General features: G+C 45.4%; 1 protein-coding gene across 6 annotated transcripts in view; it reads right to left on the bottom strand.

The window, feature by feature from the left end:
- The window catches only part of GADL1 (glutamate decarboxylase like 1), a gene marked incomplete at its 5' end in the record, with an annotated part of 94,068 nt that extends 77,717 nt beyond the window's left edge, over positions 1 to 16,351 (bottom strand). The window contains 3 exons of one of the 6 annotated variants that reach the window (XM_083578079.1): positions 91 to 266; positions 1,436 to 1,554; positions 8,625 to 8,641. In XM_083578079.1, the coding sequence (XP_083434205.1) occupies positions 91 to 261 (171 nt within the window). Of the gene's footprint in view, positions 1 to 90; positions 267 to 1,435; positions 1,555 to 3,988; positions 4,032 to 5,882; positions 5,947 to 8,416; positions 8,523 to 8,624; positions 8,642 to 16,078 lie in introns of those variants that run through there. The other 5 variants (XM_083578078.1, XM_083578080.1, XM_083578075.1 and 2 more) reach the window with 5 other exon arrangements.
- Positions 16,352 to 24,704: the final 8,353 nt, after the last annotated feature.

The following is a 24,704-nucleotide window of genomic DNA, read 5'->3' as shown; positions in this document are numbered from 1 at the left end:
CTCGTTTAGGATAATGGCATGTGAGGGACGAGGAAAGTGACAGTTTATTGTGAATTATGTACTGAAAAGTATTACATTTGAGATCACTACCTTTTCTGTTACATCCGCAGCTTTCTTTATCACTTCCTCCATTATGATCTTGCTGGCCTCTTCCACAAATTTCTCTCCTGCTTTTGCATCTGCCACTGGGCCGTTTAAAATTACGCCATCCACTAAGATTGCGTTCTTCTTTCTCTGCAGTGCTTCCCGCTGGTTATTCATTTTAGCTGTAAATTAGTAAGATAAAATGGGAAAAAAACAGTGACAATTGCGTCATGCATTGAATTAAACTATATATAAGACTGTCACAACTATAATTGCAAAATGGCAGGCAAAGCTCTGTGAGAAAGATGACAGGCTTATAAGTATTTGCTGATCCTTTTTTATATACCATATTTTTCAGTGTATTGGATGCCCTCATGTATACGACGCCCATTTTTGAGGACTCCAAATTAAGAAAAGGTGGGGAAATTGCCCTGACTTGTTGAAATTGGGGGGGGGGGGGAGATTGCCCAGAGGCTAACAGCCCCACGTGTCTAACAGGCTGCCTACCAGCTGTTCCCTTGCCAGCAATCGCTGAGCTGGGGGGGGGGGCAGAGTGGAGCTTTTTTTGGGTGGGAGAGTGAAGCTTTTTTAAAATTACTTTTATCACACTATTGGGGTGTGTGGAGCGTTGTGATCAATAAAATGTGTGTGTTACTCATGTGAACGTCCAAATATGCAAAACATCTGGATTTTTCTCCAGAGCATGAAAAAGGATGTGTGTGCATGTGTCCTTGTGCATGTGCATGCATATATGCAAAAATAGTGCATACATGCATAGGCAGAGAGAGAGAGTGAAAGAGACTGATTGTGCACTGTAAAATAAAAAATTAAGAAAGAGTACCGTCTGGTGTTTCACAATAAAAATAGAGCAATAACTCACAAAAAGGGGATGGGCGCTTGGTGCTAAACAAACTGTCCTTCCATACAGAAGACCAAATTTCACTCGCTTAGTCAGATGGGTACATGAATTGCAAACTGATGCAAGAGAGGCTCAGCAAACAGGAACAGATCAGTCATTTGATCAGCACACCCTGGCCTCTGCCATCAGCCAGGGGACCAATAGTCACCGGGCAGCTGTACTCCCTGCCTCCCAGTGAGAGCATCATGGCAAGCGGGAGACCAACTTGGTCCCATCCATCAGCCAAAAAGTTGGCTCCTCCCTGCCTGAAAGGACACTAGCTTCCAGGGGACCCTGCAGCTGGCAGAAGGGGAAATGGCTCTCTGCTGAAGAGACAATGGCACCAGTTGACAGACTACCAATCAAGGAAAATCAGGCTGGCTCAAACTGGGCATAAGTGCTTTTAGCTCAACACTTTGTTCTGGCTTTAAAGAGCTGGTTTCCCACCGCTACCTGTTACTCCCCTTTCCTTGTGCGTCTTGTCATTTTTTTTAGTTTGTAAGCCTGGTGGCAGAATTCTCTCTTTGTCTCTCTCTCTATTGATATGAGCTGCTTTGAGAAACAGCAATTGTCTGCAAAGAGGGGTAAAAATATAGTAAGTAAATAATTGAATGCAGTGGTATTAGAACTATGCATATTTAGAGCATCAACATCTCTTAAAATATCACTATCCTTCATTACTTATTCATGGTAACTGCCAAGAGAAACAGACAGCGCTTCAGAATAGATCTCCTGTTGTACCAATTAAATTTTAAAGACGAACCACAATGATTTTAAGCTGAATGCCCTACAAGGAATATTGGTTTGTTGCCATCGTACCGTGCATTGTGTTCAAAAGCTTATATCATTATTTATGAATGGCAGGGAATTCACTTCTCATGCTGATTTCGTATAGTCGCCACTCTGTGAATTCACACTATTAAAATAATGGTCAGTCTCAAGATGAAACAAATACATTTCTCCACAGTAAATCTATTTTGTGTATTTGTCAAGCTACAAAAAAGAAAGTTTTGTCGATGGCAGTGTAGCTCCCAGCATGCAGCGCTCTGAAGTTTTCTAACGTGGTCAGAAATTTGCAATGCAGAAAAGTTAAGATTCCATTTGCACAGAAATAGCAGATGAAATGCTTCTTTTTCCAGACTACATTGTTTTACTGGTGAGAAATTATGTGTCTGAATTGTTGTTGACATCTGTCTGTCTCGAGGGACAATGGAGTGTGCCTCCAGGGGTAAAGTCAAACTACTGTGTTAGCAGCACAGAAGACCTCCCTGGGGCATAAGCCTGAGCAGGGTCCTAGCCCAGATGTCAAGACCCAGCCTTGCCTCTGTGGTCCAAAAGTAAGCAGAGAAAGATGTTTGGCATCAGCTGGCTGCAGGAGCTACCGGAAGGAGGCGCACAGGGCACCATTCAACCATTTTACGGACCCTTCTCCCAAAGATATTCCTACAAGGCCACAGAGGCTTAGGATCAGAGTTTTTCTTCTCCCAGATAGACCACCTTCCCAGGTTGACATGCCCCATCTAAATGTGTCTGAATGCCAGGGGCGTAGTGTCTGGGTTGGCAGGGAGGGCCAGGGCTCCAGGCACACAATTTTTGTGGGGGCATGAACCAGGTACCTCCACATAGGCGACCCCAGCCTGGCCCAGCCCAGTGCTCCTATCCAGCTGCCAAGGGCCACATCAGCAAGGTGGGCTCAGTGGCGTAGCGTGGGGGGTGCAGGGGGGGCTGGCCACACCGGGCGCAACATCTGGGGTTAGGGCAAATCCACGGGTTAGGGGGCGCAAATTACTTGCCTTGCCCCGGGTGCTGACAACCCACGCTACGCCACTGGGTGGGCTCCCTCCTACGTGGGTGGGCAGGCGGCTCAGTGCAGCCCCACTTTGCTCTGGTGGGAGTGGGGCCACTCCAGCAGCATCACGGTCCCAGGAAACCATGGCTAGGTTTACCCTGGCATGCATATTCAGATACAAACCCAACTTAGTCCACATTACCAGTATAAGGTTATAGGGTAGTGGTGGTTGTAAATCAGATTAAAATGGGATAATCTGGGAAGGCATTTTGGTTAAGAGCGTTATGTGGCTGCTACGCAAAACGAAAACGTGCACGACCAGCAGCGATACCACAACAAACTGTAGTGCGGAAGTGCACACATTTAAAAAACAATGTCTAAAATTACAAGCAACAGTAGAGTTACAGATAGGTAGCCGTGTTGGTCTGCCATAGTCAAAACAAAACAAAATTTTTTCTTCCAGTAGCACCTTAAAGACCAACTAAGTTAGTTCTTGGTATGAGCTTTCGTGTGCATGCACACTTCTTCAGATACACATCTGTGTATCTGTGTATCTGAAGAAGTGTGCATGCACACGAAAGCTCATACCAAGAACTAACTTAGTTGGTCTTTAAGGTGCTACTGGAAGAAAAATTTTTGTTTTGTTTTGAAGCAACAGTAGAGGTTGTTTCGCCTCTTACATAACACGTCATAAAAGTCCTAAGAATAAATACTAGGTAATCCTCATGCATCCACTGTATAATGGAATTTCAATAAAATTGCAAGCTCTTGATGCTAGAGAACTCACAAATTATGATACAAGAGTAGCTAAAAAAATGTTTGAAACAATTGCTTTGTTTAGCTGTTGCAACGGGATTTTAGAGACTTCCAAAACATGCAATGCAATACTAAAAATTTTTACTCAGAAGTAAGCAACTAAAATTTCAGAGAGTACCGCCCCCCCCCCCATGAAAGTATACATGGAACTGCAGCGTTTTAGCACAATTCTATGCATGTTTACTCTGAAGGAAGTCCAACTCTGTTCAATGGGGTATACTCCCCAGTAAATGTTAGATCCTATTCAGATGTGTGCAAATCATCTTTTTTTATTTATTTAAAATATTTATATAGCGCATTTCCACTGAAGAGCTGACAAGCCTACACAATTCAGATAACACACGTCAAAACAAGTCAATCCTAACAAACAGCAGCAGCTACAAATGTAAGCTCTTGGTTACCTTTCAAATAAATCCATTTTAACTTCATTAACATCATAAGCAGCCATAATATAGTAAGAAGCCATAATACTGTGTTCCAAGAACCTGCATTTATCAATCCCTGTGGCATGTTTCCCCGACCTCAATCTACAAACTTCAGACTTCTGTGACATCATTGCTTGCACAAGCAGATTATGCAACAGGTTAATGCTTGAACAAGCACACAGTGCAACATGAAAAAATATGCACAAGTGAAAAAATAAATTTTGGTATCACCCCTTTGGGGAATCAATTTTTCAAACTGAGCTTCTGGAGCTCTGGAAATTTCTCAGGAGTTCCTCAATAAGAAATTAAATACAGTGGTACCTTGGTTCTCAAACGCCTTGGTACTCAAACAACTTGGAACCCAAACACTGCAAACCTGGAAGTAAGTGTTCCAGTTTGCAAACTTTTTTCAGAAGCCAAACGTGCTCCGTTTTGAGTGTTACACTTCCAATCTGAGTGCCACACTTCTGTTTTGAGCGTTTTGCTGAGGACTGTCTGTTTTTGCTATTTATTTTGCGTTTCTGTGGCTCTTTTTTGTGACTGTTTGAAACCCAGGTCAGCTACTGATTGATTGACTGATTGTGTGACTGCAGTACAATGTTTCTTGCTTTCATTTTAAGGATCAATGATCCCGTTAGAAAGTAAAATTCATGTTAAATTGCTGTTTTAGGAATTGTTTTTAAAAGTCTGGAACGGATTAATCCGTTTTGCATTACTTTCTATGGGAAAGCGCACCTTGGTTTTGGAATGCTTTGGTTTTGGAACGGACTTCCGGAACGGATTAAGTTTGAGAACCAAGGTACCACTGTAATGGCAGTGCTTCTCCCTCAAGGCTGCCTGCCACCCCTGATCTTGCCCTGCAGTGTTTAGCATTGGAGAGAGGTTTTGCTGCATTCAATGCATTCTGAGTTCACACTGGGCTGCGATGTGGCCTAAGAATCCTGGCCTGGTTGCTTGCATCTTGCAATTTTTGGGCTACTCAAGCATGCAACCTAAAACATTCCTCAGGACTTTTCTAACGGGCAAGAATTTTGTGGCAGATGCACTGAGATTCTTTGGCAGACAAACCAATATGGGAAGAGTTCCCTGAAAGCAGAAAAGTAGGGGACATAATACAAGGGAAACTGCCAGAGGCGAGCAGAAATCATAAGCAAAACAGGGAATGAGCCACTCCAGTTGTTTTAATATTCTCAGTTATTTAAGATATAATTTGAAAAATTAAAAACTGAACCGTGACTTCTTCTGACATTTTAATGGCCAAATATATCACAGGAAGTTGCCTTATACCAAGACCCATATCTCTTTCCCAGCAACAGCCAGGGTGCTGTTATCTGGCTGCCGCCCACAGGATAATTAATCATTCAGGCATAAAGCTTTTCTTCAGGAGAGGCCTGGAAGCCATTTGCTGCCGATTCCTGTTTTGGATTACTTTTAAATGAACTGCTGTAGTTTTCCATACTTTAGTGTTTGGTGTTCCACACATAACCACTGACTTTTACCAAGACACAAATCCTACACACACACACACACAAAGGGGGGGGGATTAGCTTGAATTACTTAAAGCATAAGAGAGAGAGAAATCTGGCACATAAAATACAGCTTGTCTAATAAGCATGAAAAATTGAGTTAATGTGCAACAGCGATCCCAATGCATTAATGTGATAGCAATTTCGGAAGCTTAATTGACAAGATAGTTTAATGAAGTATAGGATGTTAATTTGTCATTCGTCGTAAGTTTTCCTTAATACCATCTCGCTAACATTTACTAGAAAAATGTAAAATGGAGGATTTCCCCCCATTATACACATTCTTGATCTCCCCCCCCCCCACATACATTTCTTTGTCCACTGTTCAGCTGGTACAGTCATACCTTGGAAGTCGAACAGAATCCGTTACGGAAGTCCTTTCGACTTCCAAAACGTTCGGAAACCAAAGCGCAGCTTCTGATTGGCTGCAGGAAGCTCCCACAGCCAATCAGAAGCTGCGGAAGCTCCGTTGGACATTTGAGTTCCAAAGAATGTTCGCAAACCTGAACAGCCACTTCCGGGTTTGCGGCATTTGGGAGCCAAAACGTCCGAGTACCAAGGCGTTTGGGATCCAAGGTATGACAGATGGACACCATTAGGTAAGACCCATGTATAGTGAAGCCATGACAAACTCACGCTTGTTGGCAATGAAGCTCTGCTCAGAAAAGACCCACTCAAATTAACGAATGCAAGTTAGTCCATTCGTTTCAATGGGCCTAATTCTTGCATATGGCTAGCACTGGACACAACAACCCTGTTCTGTGGTCTTGACGTGCATTAAAAAAGCAAGAGATTTAGCAAGGTTCAGTTCAGCAGATCACAGTTCTGTAGCCCTGTGGCTAGAACCATGACTCCCTGCACACATTTCTCGTTTCTGGAAATGCCACCTAATATCCTTGATTCTGGGTTCTCTGTAACAAAGACACATAAACCTATGGTAAAGTTCACGGCTCAAACTGGTTGCAGCACTCAAGGATTTGTTCATGGTAGCAACTATTTGATGGAGGGAAGCCATCCACTCTTGCCATGGGTGAACCTCACAGCAAGTGGGGCCTGTTTTAAGACTTCCTGGAAATTGCAGCTAGTTCAAGATGCTGGTGCGGCCTGCTAACTAGAAATAAACATTGAGTGCTGCTTTTTAAAGCTTTGCCCTATATGCCTTGGGGCCAGTGGCGTAGCGTGGGGGGTGCAGGGGGGGCCGGCCGCACCGGGCGCAACATCTGGGGGGGGCGCACTCGTACTCGCAGCTCTCTGCCCCTACCTGGCTCACTCACTCTCTCTCACTGCAGTGCTGGCTGTGTGAATCCGATCCGAGCCGTCGGGTCGCCGCCCACTGTGGAGGGGGTGGGTGCCAGGCGTGCGGTGTGGAGAGAGAGCGAGGGACTATCTGGGGGAGGGACAGTGCAGCGGCCGCCCAGCGCAGCGCTGAGCGTGGGAGAGAACCACACCAGACCAGACCAGGCAGCAGCAAGAAGAAGCTGGCAGCGGCGGCAGGTTAGGGGTTAGGGGGCGCAAATTACTTGCCTTGCCCCGGGTGCTGACAACCCACGCTACGCCGCTGCTTGGGGCCAGTTATGCTGAAGGATAATTTGCCTTCATGTCAGCCTGCCTGTCTGTTAAGATCTTTTTTGAGGTCCACTTCCAGGTGCCCCCCAACATCTGAAGCGAGGTGGCAGATCATACCAGTGGTGGCCCACTTGTAAAATGATCTCCTTTGCACGTACTTCGCCATATTTCTTTTCCCAGGCCATCAAATGCTTCTACTCATTCTGGTACTGGTGTTGTGCTGCTTCTGTTCGTTATGTAAAGTTCTTTTTTGTATGTGTGTTTTAAAGTGTTCTGTTTTATTTACTATGTTGTTGTTTTTTTTACTATGCTCACCTCTCCATCATTACTCGATGGAAGCGATTACGTGGCAAATTTAATGCACCTGTACAGCTGATCTAGTCCGAAGATAAAACCATAGTAAAATCCAGTAAGTTCCTTCAATGACTTATCCCTCACTGCGAGAAGTGAAGCTACAAGGAACCAGGCAGAGGGCCTTCTTGGTGGTGGCACCCGCCCTGTGTAACACCCTCCTATCAGATGTCAAAGAGATAAACAATTACACAACCTTTTGAAGACATCTAAAGGCAACCCAGTATCAGGAAGTTTTTGATGTCTAGTTGTGTTTTTATACTACGCTGGAACTCACCCATAGTGGCTAGGGCAACGCAGTCAGATGGGATATAAGTAAAATAATAACAACTATTATTGTTGTTGTTGTTGTTGTTGTTGTTGTTGTTGTTGTTGTTAGGGATAAGAACAACATTTGTGGGATGGGTGTTTGTTTTTTAAAGCTCTCTGGAGGGTTATGCCCATTAATTTGCCCTTTTAGGAACAATAAATCTCTTTCAAAATTACACTTCTCTCCAAGAAGACACAGACTATGTCCCTGTTATGTCTGCATCTATATTTAGCTTATATAGAAAAGGTCACTTTTACAGACTGACCCATACTTGGAGCTCACACTTCAGGGCAAGCGTGAGCTTTCTGTGACAAAAGGCCCCTTGTCAGAGTCACTGGGCATTCAAGCATTTGTACTGAAATTAAATATGGGCACTGCTTGAGTAAGCACAGGGCCTGGATATCTTGCAGCACTGAGTTTCCAAAAACAGTAACTTTCTGAACAGAAGCTGTTACCCGATGCAACTTAAGTTAACCCAAAGAAAAATGCTTTGCCCTGTTGGAAACTCTGCAAAGAGAAAAAGCGATATTACAAGTGTCTTATTCATTTAATTGGGGGCTGGCACAGGATAGGGCAAGGCTGGCATACCAAAGAGTCAAACGCAACTGGCCCCAATGATTCCCTCCAGCTGACCTTTTATTTTGCACCCACCTCAAAAGCGTTTGCTTGGCTGGAATGACTCTCTGTGATAAATTGATCTTGCTCGCTGATGGGACAATGGAGAGATGCGTGGGCAAGGATAGAAACTGCTGGCTCTGATGCATAGTGTACTATACAAAGGTAAGAATCACATCCATTGTTTACTGGGATGTGAACCCTCCTCCATACCGCCATTCCCGTGGTAAATGGCACTTCTTACATTTTTATCTCACTCGTCTGGAGCAGGGATGATAGTTTTCCTCTACTTATCCTCCCAACAGCCCTGAGAGGTAGGCTAGACTGAAAGAGAGGCTAGCTAGCCAAAGGCCAATGAGAACCTTCATGATGGAGCAGGGGTCTGAGTACAGTCTCCTTGGTACAATACTAATAATCACAATGCTAGTCGTATTCAAATTTCCATTTGCCCTACGCAGCATGTTTCTTAACACCTCCAAGAAATGGAGGGTAGTCTTTGCTATCCCATCACCATTGCAGGAAAGCAAGGAGAACCTTCAACCGAACCGCACTATAAAGACTTGATTTAATTGCTAAGGTATGGAAAGGAGATTCTACTCCCTCAAAATTAAGACTGGCAGAATAAAATGTTAGAATATGCAGAGATAGCAAGATTGACAGCAAGGTTTTGAGACCACACTGATCAAATACTTAACAGAAAGTGGAATATTTACAGAGAATGCTTAAAAGAACATTGTAATAATCTAAATTATTTGGTAGGCCTGGATTGATTTCTGCATGAAATAAGAGAACTTTACAAAATTAACACAACCAAATAACCTAGGAGAGATAAAGTTAAGTGTGCAGTTGTAATGCAAATTAGGAATCACAACGGGGGAGGGAGGAGGGGAGGTTGGAATTCGTGACATGTGAATTCAATCTTTTCTTTTTTTTGTAATGAGTGTTGATCATGGATTGCCTTTTGTTGATCATTGCGTATTGTTTTGTTTTGTATTTGTTTTTAAAACCAATAAAGCATTTTAATAAAATATACATATTTCAACTGAACCCAACCTAACATTCAACATTTTCCATTACAAACTATATAGCCTAACTCTTCTGGCAGTGCACACTTTGCCCGTGTTCAACACACAGCATCCACATCTTCCAGTACATAGTTTAGACTGCAAACCTATCCAAATAAACTTATTTGGGAGTGAGCCCCATCGAATGCAAGTTAAGTTAGCTTCCAAATAACCCTGCATAGAATTACTCTGCCTGACAACCTTTTATGAAGTTTAAATGCTTTCTTAGGTATCACGGAAGCACAGTTTTAAGTTATTTTCTACCTTTTCAGTTTGATGTGCCGAATAAATTAGCCGTCACTGTCATTGTGTCCATAGCTATTTGAGTCATATAGGATCATCGTGGTTAGATTATTTAAATAGTCCTACTACTAAAACATGGGATACGGGTGGTGCTGTGGGTTAAACCAAAGATCCTAGGTCGATCAGAAGTTCGGCGATTCGAATCCCCGCGACAGGGTGAGCTCCTGTTGCTCGGTCCCTCCTCCTGCCAACCTAGCAGTTCGAAAGCACGTCCAAGTGCAAGGAGATAAATAGGTACCGCTCCAGTGGTAAACGGTGTTTCCGTGCGCTGCTCTGGTTTGCCAGAAGCAGCTTAGTCATGCTGGCCACATGACCCGGAAGCTGTACGCCGGCTCCCTCGGCAAGTAAAGCGAGATGAGCGCCACAACCCCAGAGTTGGTCACGACTGGACCTAATGGTCAGGGGTCCATTTACTTTTACCACTAAAACAGCTGGGAAGAATGCTCCAGCAAAGGAAAGAGATTTAATATACATTGTAAGAAAATAGATACAATAAATGGATTACAAGCAGCCCACGGGGGTCGTTTAACCGGCCCCCGAACCGAGCTGCCTGCTTGGCGAGTCCCCGCACACTGAGCTAAACAGTGCAGGGACTCGCTTCCGCAGGGCCGAAAACTGCATCTGCGCAGAGGCAGACCAGAAATCGTGTTGGCGCAGACGCCGGAAATCGTGGGCGTGCATTTTGGCCCACAGAGGGTTCTCCGCTGGAATGAACTGGCCCAGGCAAGTTAAACCTTGCCTACCCCTGGATTACAGGGTACAAAAGTTTCACTGTTCATTTAGATTGAATCACTGCTTAGATCTAAGGTATGGAATAACTCACTAACTCCTTGTTGGGGGGGGGGGGTAACACTTCAATTGGTGCCAAGGGATCATTCCAAACTGTGTGTGTCTGCCTGAGGGATGGTCATCAATATGTCTAGTTTTTGTACAGAAAGAAGAAAAGAAAAAAGCCATGTTGGCTATAAATTATTTTAAGCAGCTCAGTCCTGTGTGCCTGTCTCAGATAGCACTCTTAAAATCATGAACATTTCCCCATAGTTTTAAACCAAACCTTCTCCACTTGTAAATCTTCAGGATACAAATCAACGAATTTAAGTTACAGTACTGTACAATCGGGTGGCACTGTGGCTTAAACCAGAGAGCCTAGGACTTGCTGATCAGAAGGCTGGCAGTTCAAATCCCCGCGACGGGGTAAGCTCCCGTTGCTCGGTCCCTGCTCCTGCCAACCTAGCAGTTCAAAAGCACGTCAAAGTGCAAGTAGATAAATAGGTACCACTCCGGCAGGAAGGTAAACGGCGTTTCCATGCGCTGCTCTGGTTCGCCAAAAGCAGCTTAGTCATGCTGTCCACATGACCCGGAGGCTGTACGCCGGCTCCCTCGGCCAATAAAGCGAGATGAGCGCCGCAACCCCAGAGTCGGCCACGACTGGACCTAATGGTCAGGGGTCCCTTTACCTTTACTGTACAATCTAATGAGGAGCCAGGGTGGAGCTACCTTTGTGTTTGCTTCCAATTCTCTTTTTGTGGCACCAGCTTGAAGTTAGTGCAGCGGAGGGAGCCAGATTGGGCTTTTTCACCTAGAAATTGGCAGGTTTTTAAGCCAATGAATCAATAACTGGCCCTGCTCCTCCACAAAACGTTTAACACTCCCTTTTGGGAACCTTGTGTTAGTTACTGCAACCACCCACATTTTCATCAGGTGTAGCAGAGTTCACTATCAGCAGAGGAACCCACCTCTCGGGTCCCTGACTCCTTCCAGGAGCAGTTAGGCCTGCATGATTAACTTAAGTCCATTGATTTTATTGGCCTGTCCATAGTAAGACTTAATTGGATTCAACTCAGTATTTTCAAGCAGTGGGACCCCCCACACTGTTTTATTGAGCATTCATCTCAGTTTGTTTGAAGGGGGGATTAGATGATGCTGAATCTAAAAAGAGGGTCACAAGTTTTATCTCACCCTTCCCAGTGCATTTCCACTTCACACTCCTTATCAGAAAAAGTCTGATATTTGGGGGGAAATGATTATTATTATTATTATTATTTGCAAGATTCCCTGGTGACTTGTGCAATCTTAATTTGCCAGAAAGTGATCGAATCCCATACATCAGAAAAGTGATAGTTTCCTCACCTACGGCTTTTCATCTGGGTGAAATCTAGTCAGTTGAAAGAAGCAGAATAAGTACCTTGGACACCAGCATGGACTAAACGGAACTTAATTTTATAAGATTATTACTTTGCATTCATATTTTTCCATCAAAGAAAGCTGACATCAGCAGGAACATTAAACAGTTCTATCTGGGCCAATTCATTCTTCACTGGCACACAGAACTGTAATATATTAAAGGGGCATGCTGTGCCAGGCAATAATATCATTTAATTTACTTGTTATATGTTTAACAAACATTAAAAGCAAAGCTAAACTGTTATTTTAACTACATTTGTGTTCAAACAAGACTTTTGAGTCTACAGTAAGAGACGCCAAGATAGTAACTTTTCCAGCTGTACGTAAAAGAGATTAAGTTTTCGTCCATGGACAAAAAAATCCAAAACCCCCAAAATGGGTTATTTGTTTTGTAAACACAAAGGATGGCACCTTGGCAACAATAGGGAGCACTTGTGCAAGAGATTTGCCATGAAACTGGACATGCAATATTACAGGGAGGGGCCACAGCTCAACAGTACAGTCGTACCTTGGTTCTCGAACGCTGTGGTACTCTTACGTTTTGGCTCCCGAATGCCAAAAACCCGGAAATGTTCCAGTTTTCTAACGTTTTTTGGAAGCCAAATGTCTGATGCAGCTTCCTCTCAAGTGCAGGAAGCTCCTGCAGCCAATCGGAAGCCGCGCCTTGGTTTTTGAATGTTTTGGAAGTCAACCGGATTACGTTCAAGAACCAAGGTACGACTGTATTGACAAGGCTAGGGTTGCCATACGTTCGGAATTTCCTGGACATAGCAAGAATACAGCTATCAAAAATAGTGTCCAGGCGAAAATCGCCAAAAATGACTGGGAAAATCCGGACGCTTGGCAACCCATAAAGTGTAGATTATGACGAAATCTTCATTTTAAAAAGATATTTTGCAAAAAAATTCCAACCAACTCAACCTACAACTTTGCCAAAAAAAGCTCAACATATTTTGTGTCTGGATCTTCCCTTTCTGAAATATGGCACATGCTTTGAGTTCAATCCCTGGAAACGCCATAAAGGTAAAGGGACCCCTGACCATTAGGTCCAGTCGTGGCCGACTCTGGGGTTGCGGTGCTCATCTCGCTTTATTGGCCGAGGGAGTCGGCGTACAGTTTCCGGGTCATGTGGCCAGCATGACTAAGCCACTTCTGGCGAACCAGAGCAGCGCACGGAAACACCGTTTACCTTCCCGCCAGAGCGGTTCCTATTTATCTACTTGCACTTTGACGTGCTTTCGAACTGCTAGGTTGGCAGGAGCAGGGACCGAGCAACGGGAGCTCACCCCGTCATGGGGATTCAAACCGCCGACCTTCTGATCAGCAAGTCCTAGGCTCTGTGGTTTAACCCACAGCGCCACCCGCGTCCCTGGAAACGCCATTACTGCCATAGTGGCCTGGTTTGCACAACCACATTGAGCCACACCATGGCTCAGAACAAACTTACAGGCTCCTGTACACACCCACCCCATACATGTAAATCATCATGTCTTCCCACAAAGAATACTGGGAACTGTTATTTGCTAAGGATGCTAGGAATTTCAGTTCTGTGAGGGGACCCAGAAATCTTTGGGGTACGCCATGACTGTTACAGTGGCGCAAGAATGCTTTAAATGCATGGCCAAGATCACAGCTGCTTTTACTCCTCCCTGGTCATGTCTGAACTGGATTCGAAGTTCAGCGCTCCCAAACAAACCATGCACCTCAAACCATAGGGTAAACCTTGGCCTATGGTTTGCATATGACATACCTTGGTTTGAATTTTTACGAAACTCGCTGGATGACCTGTGCTTTATCATTATGTCTCAGAGCAAGCTACTGAATTGGGTGCGTGGAGAAAGAGGAGAATCACGGAATAAGTTCCTTAAAGGAAGGACAGGTAAATAAAGCATGTGGCTACATTATGCTGCTAAACTAGCAATAAGGGCTTTCATCAGCAACGTTTTTGAAAAGCTGGTTACCAAAATTAAAGTTAGTAAAGGAAAACGTTCACACTGCTGAAAGAAAGCTCCACACACTCTGGGAAATACCTGGAAAACTCATTTGTATTTCTCAGTTTTTCACTATCTCTAACCTTTTGAAAGCTTAATCTTCCTACGTGTGCAGTATGAGCAATATAATGTTATATTGACTTAGGTGCTCCAAGTCCATGGAAACCGGTGGCTTGGGCACACCCAACTCTACATAAGACTGCAGCCTATACCTGCAAGTGTGTTCACCTCTTATAATACATTTCCTCAAACAGGTTTCAACCTCATGCTACAAGTCAACTTTTGGGCCAATCCTACCCACAGCCAAGCAAAGCTGCTAAAAACTAGATGGAGCTCTCCATTTCCCCAATGGACCAAAGACCTGACTACACTTGCTACCTGTAAGCAGGTTGCTTATAGAAGGACAAATATGCTTACTGCATGGACAAGTATAATGGAATCTGGAACTCATTTTTGCAAAATACAGTAGGTTAAAAATGTGATCAATTGTTATAGCAATATACTATACCCTATTCTCCCCTCCCCCCTCTTTAAAAAACTTTTTTAATGTATTTAAATAATAATAAAAAAGAACTGGATGGAGCTACCTGGCAGCTAAACTCAAGCAAGCCCCATGAAATTTTAAAGTTGATTGTGACTAGGATTGCTGCTCAACTCTTGAGGATGCCAGTGTGGTTACTATTTACATGGCTTAAAACATTGGCAGTCCATATAGGTTCCGTGTAAAATAACGCCATAAACTTTATGCTGCGGTCTTCTCTTTGCTGCGACCGTATTGTATAAAATAAGAAAAATAAAAATATCTGAAGAAGTGTGCATGAACACGAAAGCTTATATCACAACAAACTTAGTTTGTTGTGCTACTGGACAATTTTTTTCATTTTATTTATTTAATTTTTGTTTCGACTGCGTCAGACCAACACAGATACCTACCTCAATCTAAAAATAAAAATGCAAAAACTTTGGATCTGCCAGGCTTCATTGCCAGTTGCATTCTGATAAAAGCACTGGACTTTTTTTTTAACCATTTCCTCTGGGGCGTTTCGCTAAGAACTTCATTTTTGTGCCCATAGCAATGTGAATACGTTTTATTGCACTACATCATCATCATCATTATTATTGCTAAAACAAAACAAAAAAAAATTTTTTCTTCCAGTAGCACCTTAAAGACCAACTAAGTTAGTTCTTGGTATGAGCTTTCGTGTGCATGCACACTTCTTCAGATACGAAGAAGAAGTGTGCATGCACACGAAAGCTCATACCAAGAACTAACTTAGTTGGTCTTTAAGGTGCTACTGGAAGGGAAAAAAAATTTTTTTGGTTTTGTTTTGACTATGACAGACCAACACGGCAGACCAACACGGCTACCTATCTGTAACTATTATTATTGCTGCTGCTCATTATTTAAAAAGGACACGCCCACTTGCTAAAAACTGAGTGAATGTGGACCAAGTTTTGGGTTGCTGGGTTCTCTCCCCCCCCCCCCACTCCCCCCCCGCCTTTGAGGGTGTGCGTTTGTTTATACTAAGTGGGTGGCGGCGTGTTTGGGTTTCCCCTCCCAAGCGCCCTTGCAAAGCCAGAAGTTAATGGTGGCGACTGATAAGCGCAGGAGCACCATTAGTCACTTGCTGCTGGGGAGAGATGCCTGCTTCTCCCCCCCCCCCCCCACCGCCCCACGCATGCCTGACTCCCACACACGCACACTCCCCCGCCCGCCCGCCTGAAGGAGTTCTTGGGAAAAGTCTGCCCCGTTTCACCTCAAGCTCCCCATTTAACTTTGCTCGCGCGCCCCCGAGGATGCTGCTGCTGCTGCCCAGGGAGGCGCAGCCGGGAGAGTCAGGTTGGCGGGGAGAAGGAACACCGAAAGGGCCACAAACACACAACCACACACACCAAAAGCGCCACACCCACACCCACAACCACACAAATACCCAATAAAGCACCCAAGAACAAAGAAGCGTCCCTGGGCCGGTGCAGTTCTGCCTGCCGCCAAAAGGCACCCTCCGCCTCAGGAGCGCACAAGCGCGACCCCAGCGCGCGCGCGCGAAAGGGCGGCGGGAGCGCACGGCTTCGCTCCTGCTGTATCCCTCAAAAAGGAGGCTTTGGAACCTCCACATTACGAGAAATAAAGCCTCGGGGCCAGTTTGCTTCTTTACCCTCCTCCTCCTCCTCCTCCATCATCATCCCGCCTTCGCCGCCGGCGTTGCCGTTCATTGGGCGCCGCCACTCCTTTTGGTCAGAGAAAGAGGCGGTGGTGGCGGCGGCCGCTGTCGCCGGGGCTCCGCGCTGTCACCTAGCCGCCGAAGCCGCGACGCAAATGGCTGCAGGTGGAATTATAGCCGGGCTCCTCGGCGCGCCGTGCCCGCCCCGGAGCTGCGCTCGGCTCCGCCCTCAGGCGCTCGGCTGGACTCCTGGTGCCGCCGCCGCCGGATTGCAGCGCGAGGCCGGTTATAAATACCTCACACGAAGGCACGGAGACCCTCCTGCCTGCTGCCTGGCCGGGGGGCGGGGGCGGGTTGAGCTGAGGGGACGCTGAGGGCAGAATTCAGGGGGCGCCACGAGAGAGAGAGAAATAGATATTTCCATTATTTCCTTCGGAAATTTGACCTGTCCCCAGAGGCAGGAACTAGCCCTCTCAATAAATACATTTTTAACCCCTCTTCCGTGTCTCACGTGAAAATACACAGAAAGGAAAAGTTGCATGGAGAGGGTCAGCTGTCCCCCTCAGGTCAAATTTGGGGAACTATTTCCCCCAAAAAACATTTTTTGCAAGAAAACTACGGGGGGAGGGGGGCAAACCCCTGAAGTGGTTGAAATTTGGAGACATAATGAAATAATCCTAATAATTGCAGGTCTTCTGTATGAAGTCTGCAATGTGCACAGGGTGGAATCTAACAGGGTTTCGTTAAGAAATGCTTTTCATCTATTTATCTTGGCTATATATTAGGTTAACAGGCCTATAATTTATTGATGCCCCCTAGCTCCCTTTCAAAAAGTATGTGCTAACACTAGCTGCCTCTGGAAAGTAACATCTTGCTGGCTTTTTTTGTTTGAAAACCAGCGGTTTCACTTGGTGCCTGCTGCAATACTACTACGTGTTTATTCCCCCTCCTTGGGGGGGGGGGCTACCTTACATTTGTAGGTGTAAGTCTATATTTGTGTGTGCATTTATTTATTTATATCTTAGGGCAGTTCACAACACAAAATTGCAATATAAAAAAACTACAAAATGGAGAGTACAAATAAGAACAAGCAACCAATAACGCCCCCCCCCCAAGACATTTAAAAGGGCATCAGGTGTCAATCTGCCAAAGGCCTAAATGTGTATAATGAAGGCACTAGTTGAATCTCCCCAGGGAGAGCATTCCACAAATGGGGGGCCACTGCAGAAAAGGCCTGGTCTCGTGTTGCCACCCTCTGGATCTCTCGTGGAGGAGGCACACGAAGAAAGGCCTCAGAGGGTGATATTAGAGACCGGCTAGGTTCATATGGAGAGAGGCAGTCCTTGCAGTCCCAAGTCATTTAAGGCTTTATAGGTCAAAACCAGCACTTTGAATTGGGCCAGGAAACTAATTGGTAGCCAGTGCAGTCAGACCAAGATCGATCTAATATGCTCAAACCATCTTGCCCGGTGAGCAACCTGGCTGCTGAATTCTGCATTAGCTGAAGTTTCCAAATCGTCTTCAGAGGCAACCCTACTGTATAACGCATTGCAGTAATCTAACCTAGAGATTACCAGAGCATAGAATGCCGCTTCTGAAATGAAACATTTCTTGCCTGGTACAGCTTCATTTTACTATCTGTATTTTAATAGATTTGTTTTATAACCAAAGGCTTTCACCTGGTGTGTGTTTTTTTCCGCAGCATGACCCCTGTGACTAGAAATGAAGGCTGTGTGCACATTATCATTTACTCCAGCTCCAGTGCACTCCAACTCCTAGTGTTGGAAGCCATGCACACATGATGTTAGCCACAATCCATATCTACCTGTTGGAAACATACACCTGAAACCAACTTCCATTCAATCTGAAGATGTAAGCCACATTCACTTTGCAGTTAAGGTGGGGTGTTAAGCCGTGGGCCGGTCTGCTGTCCCTCAGACCTTGTGTGGGGCTGGACTATATTTCAGACAGCTGCTGCGCATGCGCAAATGACAACCGGGGCCAGCCCCCCACATGAGGCAAGGTGAGGAGACCACTTCAGGCAGCAGGATCCACAAGGGCAGCAGATCCTGATGTAGATCTTTACCACACCCACCCACACACCCTTGTTACTGATGTAAATCTTAACTCATCCCTTCTTTCCTGGTAGGGAGGAAATGCCATTTTGTGGTTTGCCTCAGGTGTCAAAATGTATTGGGCCGGCCCTGATGACAACACATGTGTAGATGGGAATTTCACAAATAAGGAGAGCGAGGGTTGCAGGTGCAGGGAAACCAACAGGTAACATGCTTTGCATGAATACACCGCTGCCCTTCTCCGGTGTGTACAGCAATGTGCAAATGCAAATTGAAACAGGGGTGTGTGGAACAACCTGATTGCTTCTGAAGCTGCAAGTTCTGCCTTGCAGCTCAGTTGGTGGGATGGGGTGAACTTGAATCCTAAAAGATGAATTGCTCTCATTTATATTTTAGAGGCAGGGGCCTAAAATGCTGAAATAGTAACTCGCTCAAAGTCGCACAATCCCCCTGTTGCAGAACTGCAAAGATGCTGAAGGAAGGTGAGGACAGGTGACCTCACCTGGGCCCGAAGTCACCCCCCACCAAAGCAGGCTCAAAGCTTCTCAAAGCTTTTCAAAATCATTTTCTCAGCAGCTAAGCATCAGAAACATTCCGCTCTGCTGTAACAAAGGTAGAGAACAGTCCATTGTTTCTCAGGCCTTTCTCATGCCTTCTGGCCTTGCTAAAGAACCACATTGCAACTTGCTTTCTGTCCGGGAACCATGCCAGAACAAGAGATTGAAACATATCTGAACACTCTGAAACCCCTTTCCTGGGAAGGGTGCCAAGAGTCCCAATAGTCCCAAGACAGCTTTCTGTTCATGCTCAGAGGACTCCTGAGGGAGGAGAAAGGAGGAGGGAACTGGAAAAGGGTATATATGCTTGTGCACATGACTGTGAATTTCGTGCATGCTTTTTGTGACTTATCACACTTGCTCCTTCTACCAGTTCATGGATGGTAGAAATAAAAGCCTTTTCTCCGAAACTATTCCTTGAGTGTCTGTTGACTCCCACTTCCCTTTCCCAGGCGCAATATTTTTCCCACCCGAGGGCAAAGCCTCATAAGGCTACAATGCCATGTGGGTAAGAATGATTACTATCTTAACACTCAAGGAAATGTGATGCGGAGATGTACCCCACTTGCCCCTTTTGAGTAGATAAGGAAGTCGAGACTAAATAAGTGTGACTGATCCGCCAATCAGTATTTCCCCCCTCAAGGCTGGGTGCACACATGCAGATAAATTAGGTGGAAGAATGCTGAGATGGTGAAATGGACTATAACTCTTCAGGCAGAAGACGTGGGATAACCCCTAATGCTCCCCCATGTTTGTTTGCTTTAAATCCCTGCAAACAGAAAAAATTAACATCAGAGAGAAAGGCTGCACGCCAGCCCTTCACTGGATCCGATCTGGTGGAATGCTTTGTCCCATGAGACTAGGGCCCTTCAGGATTTAACCTCCTTCCGTCGGGCCTGTAAGACAGAGCTATTCCGCCTGGCCTTTAATTTTAATTCAGCCTGATCTTTTATTTCCCTTCTCTTCCCTCCCCTCCCCTTTTATGAAGATTACCCGCTCTGAGACCCCACAGCTAATTCTCCCCTGGTCTCCTCTCTGGCCCAAGTAGGACTAATTCAGCCAGCTAGCCCTGGTGACTATCTAATGCTTATTAGATGGATTTCCCCCAAATTGATTTCTGAACTTTGAATTTTATTGTTATTCATGTTTTTATACTGTATGTTATGCGGCTTCTACAATTAAGTGTTTTAAATTTGTTGTTAGCCGCCCTCAGCCTGGTTTTCTGAACCGGGAAGGGCGGGGTATAAATAAAAAAAAAAAATCATTATTTATTATTATTACTGTGCTGGCTGTTTGTTTTGATGGCATTAATGCAGGGCTAGACTGCAACTCCCACCACCCCTGCAAATTGACCCTAGTAGCATGGACTGATGGGAAGTGGAGTCAATCACATGTGGCGGACTACAGGTTCCTCACCCCTGACAGAGGGGCGGGCATTAATGTGATCTTTCATTTGCAGACTACAGTGGTTCAGAGCATCCTAGCACAGCATGCTACTCCTTTAATGTTCCGCATGTGTGTAAACTTTTGCCACTGCAAGCAAAAAATATTGCAAGTCCAGATCTTACAATAACAACGGCTCAATCAAATATAAAGTAAGGTTTAAGTCACTAATCTCATTTTATGGCTCGGAAACTGAGATTGAACTGGAATGACTTGCTCAAGATGCCTGCCAGATATTATTTTCCTTCCGCAACAATGGCAGAGCTGCAGTCTCCTACACGTGAGCAAGTCCCACTGAATTCAGTATGTCTGAGTAGACATACATGAGATTTCAGTGTTGGGCACTCTGTGACCACACAGCAATTGTTCACAGACACTTGCCGCCACCCCCATCCCCCCGCCCAGTGATCCACCATGAGCTCTTCAAACAAATATTCTGGAGGGGGCAGTTTGCATTCCACCCTTTTGTGAGTGGGCATTGAAGAAACAAGTGCAGCATTCTTTTCGAGGATGTTTGTAGAATTTGCAGCTAAATTAGTAGGTAACAACAGTCTCAAAGCAACTTAAATGAGGGCCTGTGGAAATGAAAGTAGAAGGGGGAAAAAACCAAGCGTGTGATTGCAGCTGAGTGATTGAAAACACACACAAAGCAAAAGTCCTTCATCACCAGGGAAGAAAGCTTGCCTTTAAATTAATCCCAGATGAGACATTCTACCTCCCTCTGAGCTAGCTGGTAACTGCCTCAGGAAAATGCAGCAGCACCATCCTTCAGCATAACTGATGCTGTTTTCCCTCTTAAACCAGCTTAAAAAACCACATTGCAGATTATAGATATTGCTCTTTTCTTATCAGAGAAAGGGGTTGAGGATTTTACGGCTTTGGGAGGCAAGCACACTGATCTAGGCTAGAAAGTTCTTTGTCAACAGTTTCTTACCCCAAAGTACTTAGTTCCTCCCTGCTGATTGATTCACCAAATATTTCAGAAAATGCCTTCTTCCTTAATTTTACTGACTCCCCCTCAGTCAACTCATTTCGCTAATATGTAACAAAAGAACTCTGAGTTGCTTTTATGTGTATACTAAATGCATGCTTGCCACATTTTTAACACTCTGGCCCGATTTGGACATAACAATAAACCATGGTTTGTGTTACATACACAAGTCATGGCAAGCCTTTGAAACATGTTCTTCCCCACATCCTCTTCTCCCCACCTCCTTTTTGTGTGAGGCCAGGAAATTAGAAGATTCTCTGTTGTTTTGCAAACAAATAGGGGAGAAGCTGTTGACAAACTACAGTTCCATATATATGGATAAAATGAAAAACTGCACTTTGTTACAAACTGCAGATGAAAGCAGGTAATATGCAGCGGTACCTCAGAAGTCAAACAGAATCCATTCCGGAAGTCCATTTGACTTCCAAAATGTTCAGAAACCAAGGTGTGGCTTCCGATTGGCTGCAGGAAGCTCCTGCAGCCAATCGGAAGCTGCGGAAGCCACGTCGGATGTTCAGGTTCCAAAGAACGTTTGAAAACAGGAACAATCACTTCCGGTTTTCGATTGTTTGGGAGCCAAAACGTACGAGGATGAGTTCCGAGGTACGATTGTACTCGCCTTATGCCTCTGCCAGGTTGTGGTGGGGAGGAGGTCTTCAGACCCCTTATTGGAGTCCCCCATTCATATATACACCAGCTGCTCTACTCTTCTCCCTCCTTGCAGCTAAGGTGAGGGAGGGCCTACGCTACTTACTTTATTTCACCGCACAATGGGGGGTTCATTTTATTTTTTACACACAGCAGTCATGCAAGCTTCCAGCACAGCAGCACTTCCTGGGATGCCCATGGGACTATGCAATGTTGTGCAGTCCTAAAGGCATCTCAGGAAAAATGCGTCTGAGCTGGGAAGCTTGCATGAACACTCCATGCTGCAAGTGAGCATGGTGCTTTTATATACCGAAGACCTCCTCAGTCGTGGCACTGTTTGGGTGTTCAGTACAGCTCTGGCGAGCCCAAAGCCCTCAGCTTCACAAGGCCCCATACCTGCGCCTACTAGTCATGGCACCCCTACATGCAGAACAAGGCGCACATGAGCCCAAGGCTTGCTACAGTTCATCCACACATAACAACATACCAGGCTGAACCAGGTTTATATGTTTATGTTTGTTTGTTTATTTTTAAAAAACTATGATTAGTTCCGCCAGTCCAAATTTTAATTAAAATAAGGCAATGACACTATGGGTTATGTTCCCTGTGTCAGAGCCAAGGGGGTTGTTACGAAAAAGGAGCAATGCTGCCGCGTGCTCCAGATGGCTGGAAAGCCAAACAGGATGTTGATGTTTTGGGACTGTACCGTGGGAACAAAGGAACAGTCTATTCACACCACTGAGCACCGGATGTTAGCTCAGAGTGTCATCTGACCTGTACTGGAAGTACATGGGAGGAGTTATTCTCTCTCTGCTATTGATGTCAAGAGAGTGCAGACACGTTTTCTCTGTACTGCTGGAAAGACAGGAATAAAGGCATGTAAATACATTTCTGTCTGTCTCTCTCCCCTCCCTGGGGATGGTAGGGGAGGAGTGGTGTGTTCTTCTCACGTTGAGGAGGATCGCCGATTGAGATCTCGCCTTGTCTTGCCGGGAGTTGCTGACGGGGAGATCAACAAGGAACTCAAGCCGGGCACCTGGAGAGTGGCCAATTCCTCTGACTAAGGCTTGATTCCGACAGGGGTCAACTTGAATAAAATATTGACAGGGAGGCTGGTGAGCGCCACCCCACATAACTGACCACAAGATGCAGAGCACACACACCATTTAAATGGCAATGCCCACCAACTTTTAGGGCTCCTCAGGTCCCTCAATTATGTTAGGGGGCGCACGTGAAGACACCTCAGCCTCTAAGAGTTGGCTCCTATTTCAGAGACAAATGTTCTTAAGCAGCCATCTTTGGCCAAACCAGTGCTGCTTCTCTAGGAAAAGAGATGCTGGAGCTCACCACGAACTTCTCCCTTGTTCTCTTAGGATGGCAATGGCGCCCACTTGAGAGGTGCCAGAGCTGAGCTCCTGCGGGCGCCGGCTGGAAAAAAGCCCTGGGCTGAACATTTAGTGGACTGTTTAATGTCACAAAGGAAATCGGGTTCTCTTGCTCACTCTTCTAATCCTTTCTCATCAACAGAACACAGCCTTCGAATCTACACAAGTTTCTTTCGTCCCTTCCCTATTCGAACAACTCAATCTCCCCACCCACCTAGCCTATGAAGGATACATTCCATTCTTTCCTTAGGCATTGGGGGAGATATTTCCCCATCCTTCGTCTGCCTCCTCAGTTCCCTAGCGCTCAGCCTCCTTCACTGATCATATATTGCCTCTTGTCCCTATTCTGTGTTGAAATTTATCTTCATTGTCTCTTCCACTCCCTACTCCCCAATATCTCTCCCCAGATCATGGCCCGCAGGCCTAGCACTCCTGCAGTATATCACCCCGATTGCACTTCGATCCTGTGTGAGAGGCATAGCTGTCAACTTACAGATTTGAAAATAAGGGACCAGCAGCCTCAAAAATAAGGGATCAGCAGCCAAAATAAGGGATTTTCCAAGCACAGGTATGTTCAACTTCTGAGCCCCTCTGAGCCAAAGGCAAAAAGCCCAGCCAGCAGCCAAACGAAGCCACAAGCCTCAAGGAAAACCACCGTCACCTCTCCGCTGGGAAGCGCTGAGCAAAGGCGAGTCCCCAGGCAAAGCAGCCGATTTGATCAGCACAAGGCATGCAAGCTCCACCCCCCAGTCGTTCTTAGACTTCTTATTGGGTGAGCAAAGCAGCCAAGCAACACAGTTGGAGCCTCCCTCCTCCCTGACCGGCAAGGGGGGAGGGAGAGGAGCTGCTTCCTTTGAAACTCGGGAAATTTAAGGGACATCATCAATAAGGGACAGCAGCGGGACATGGCGTTGGGATAAGGGACTGTCCCGCCAAATAAGGGATGCTTGACAGCTATGGTGAGAGGTTTTCTCCCAGCAAAGCCGACAATGCACTTCCCTCATAAAGGTTGCCAACAACATTTCCGTATCCCCTTCAGCAGTAAGAGTGTTCTGAACTCTATAGCCGTTATCGCTAGGGGGTGGGGGGAGGGCAGTGCAGAACGAGGGGGACAGAGAGAAGGAATAATGGCTAGCAGCTGGGTCCTAAACAAACGATGGTAATGCTAGTGAAGACCTGTTGGTAAAATGTTAGGGAATTACAGTGCCAAAGCATTCGGAGATTACTGTATTTTGCTAGCAGGGGATGAAGATAACCGGACGTGGGTGTTGATGGTGTTTTGAAGGTAGAAGATACGTTACGAAAACATTCTTTTATAACGGTAGCTTGGCAGTGGAATCAAAGAAATGGAATTTAAAATAAAGAGTGGGTTTAGTGTGAACAGCGCTATTGTATAGCAGAGTGAGATAAATACGGATACGCTATAGCAAAATGTCTACAGACAAGAGAGAAGGGAAAGTTGCCATACTGGCCTGTAAACAGGAGAAAGGGCTATTTAGGATAGATTGGTTACAGGATGAG

Source organism: Podarcis filfolensis (assembly GCF_964270895.1).
Source record: "Podarcis filfolensis genome assembly, chromosome: 12".
Classification (NCBI taxonomy): Eukaryota; Metazoa; Chordata; class Lepidosauria; order Squamata; family Lacertidae; genus Podarcis; species Podarcis filfolensis.
This window is presented reverse-complemented; position numbering and strand designations above follow the sequence as displayed.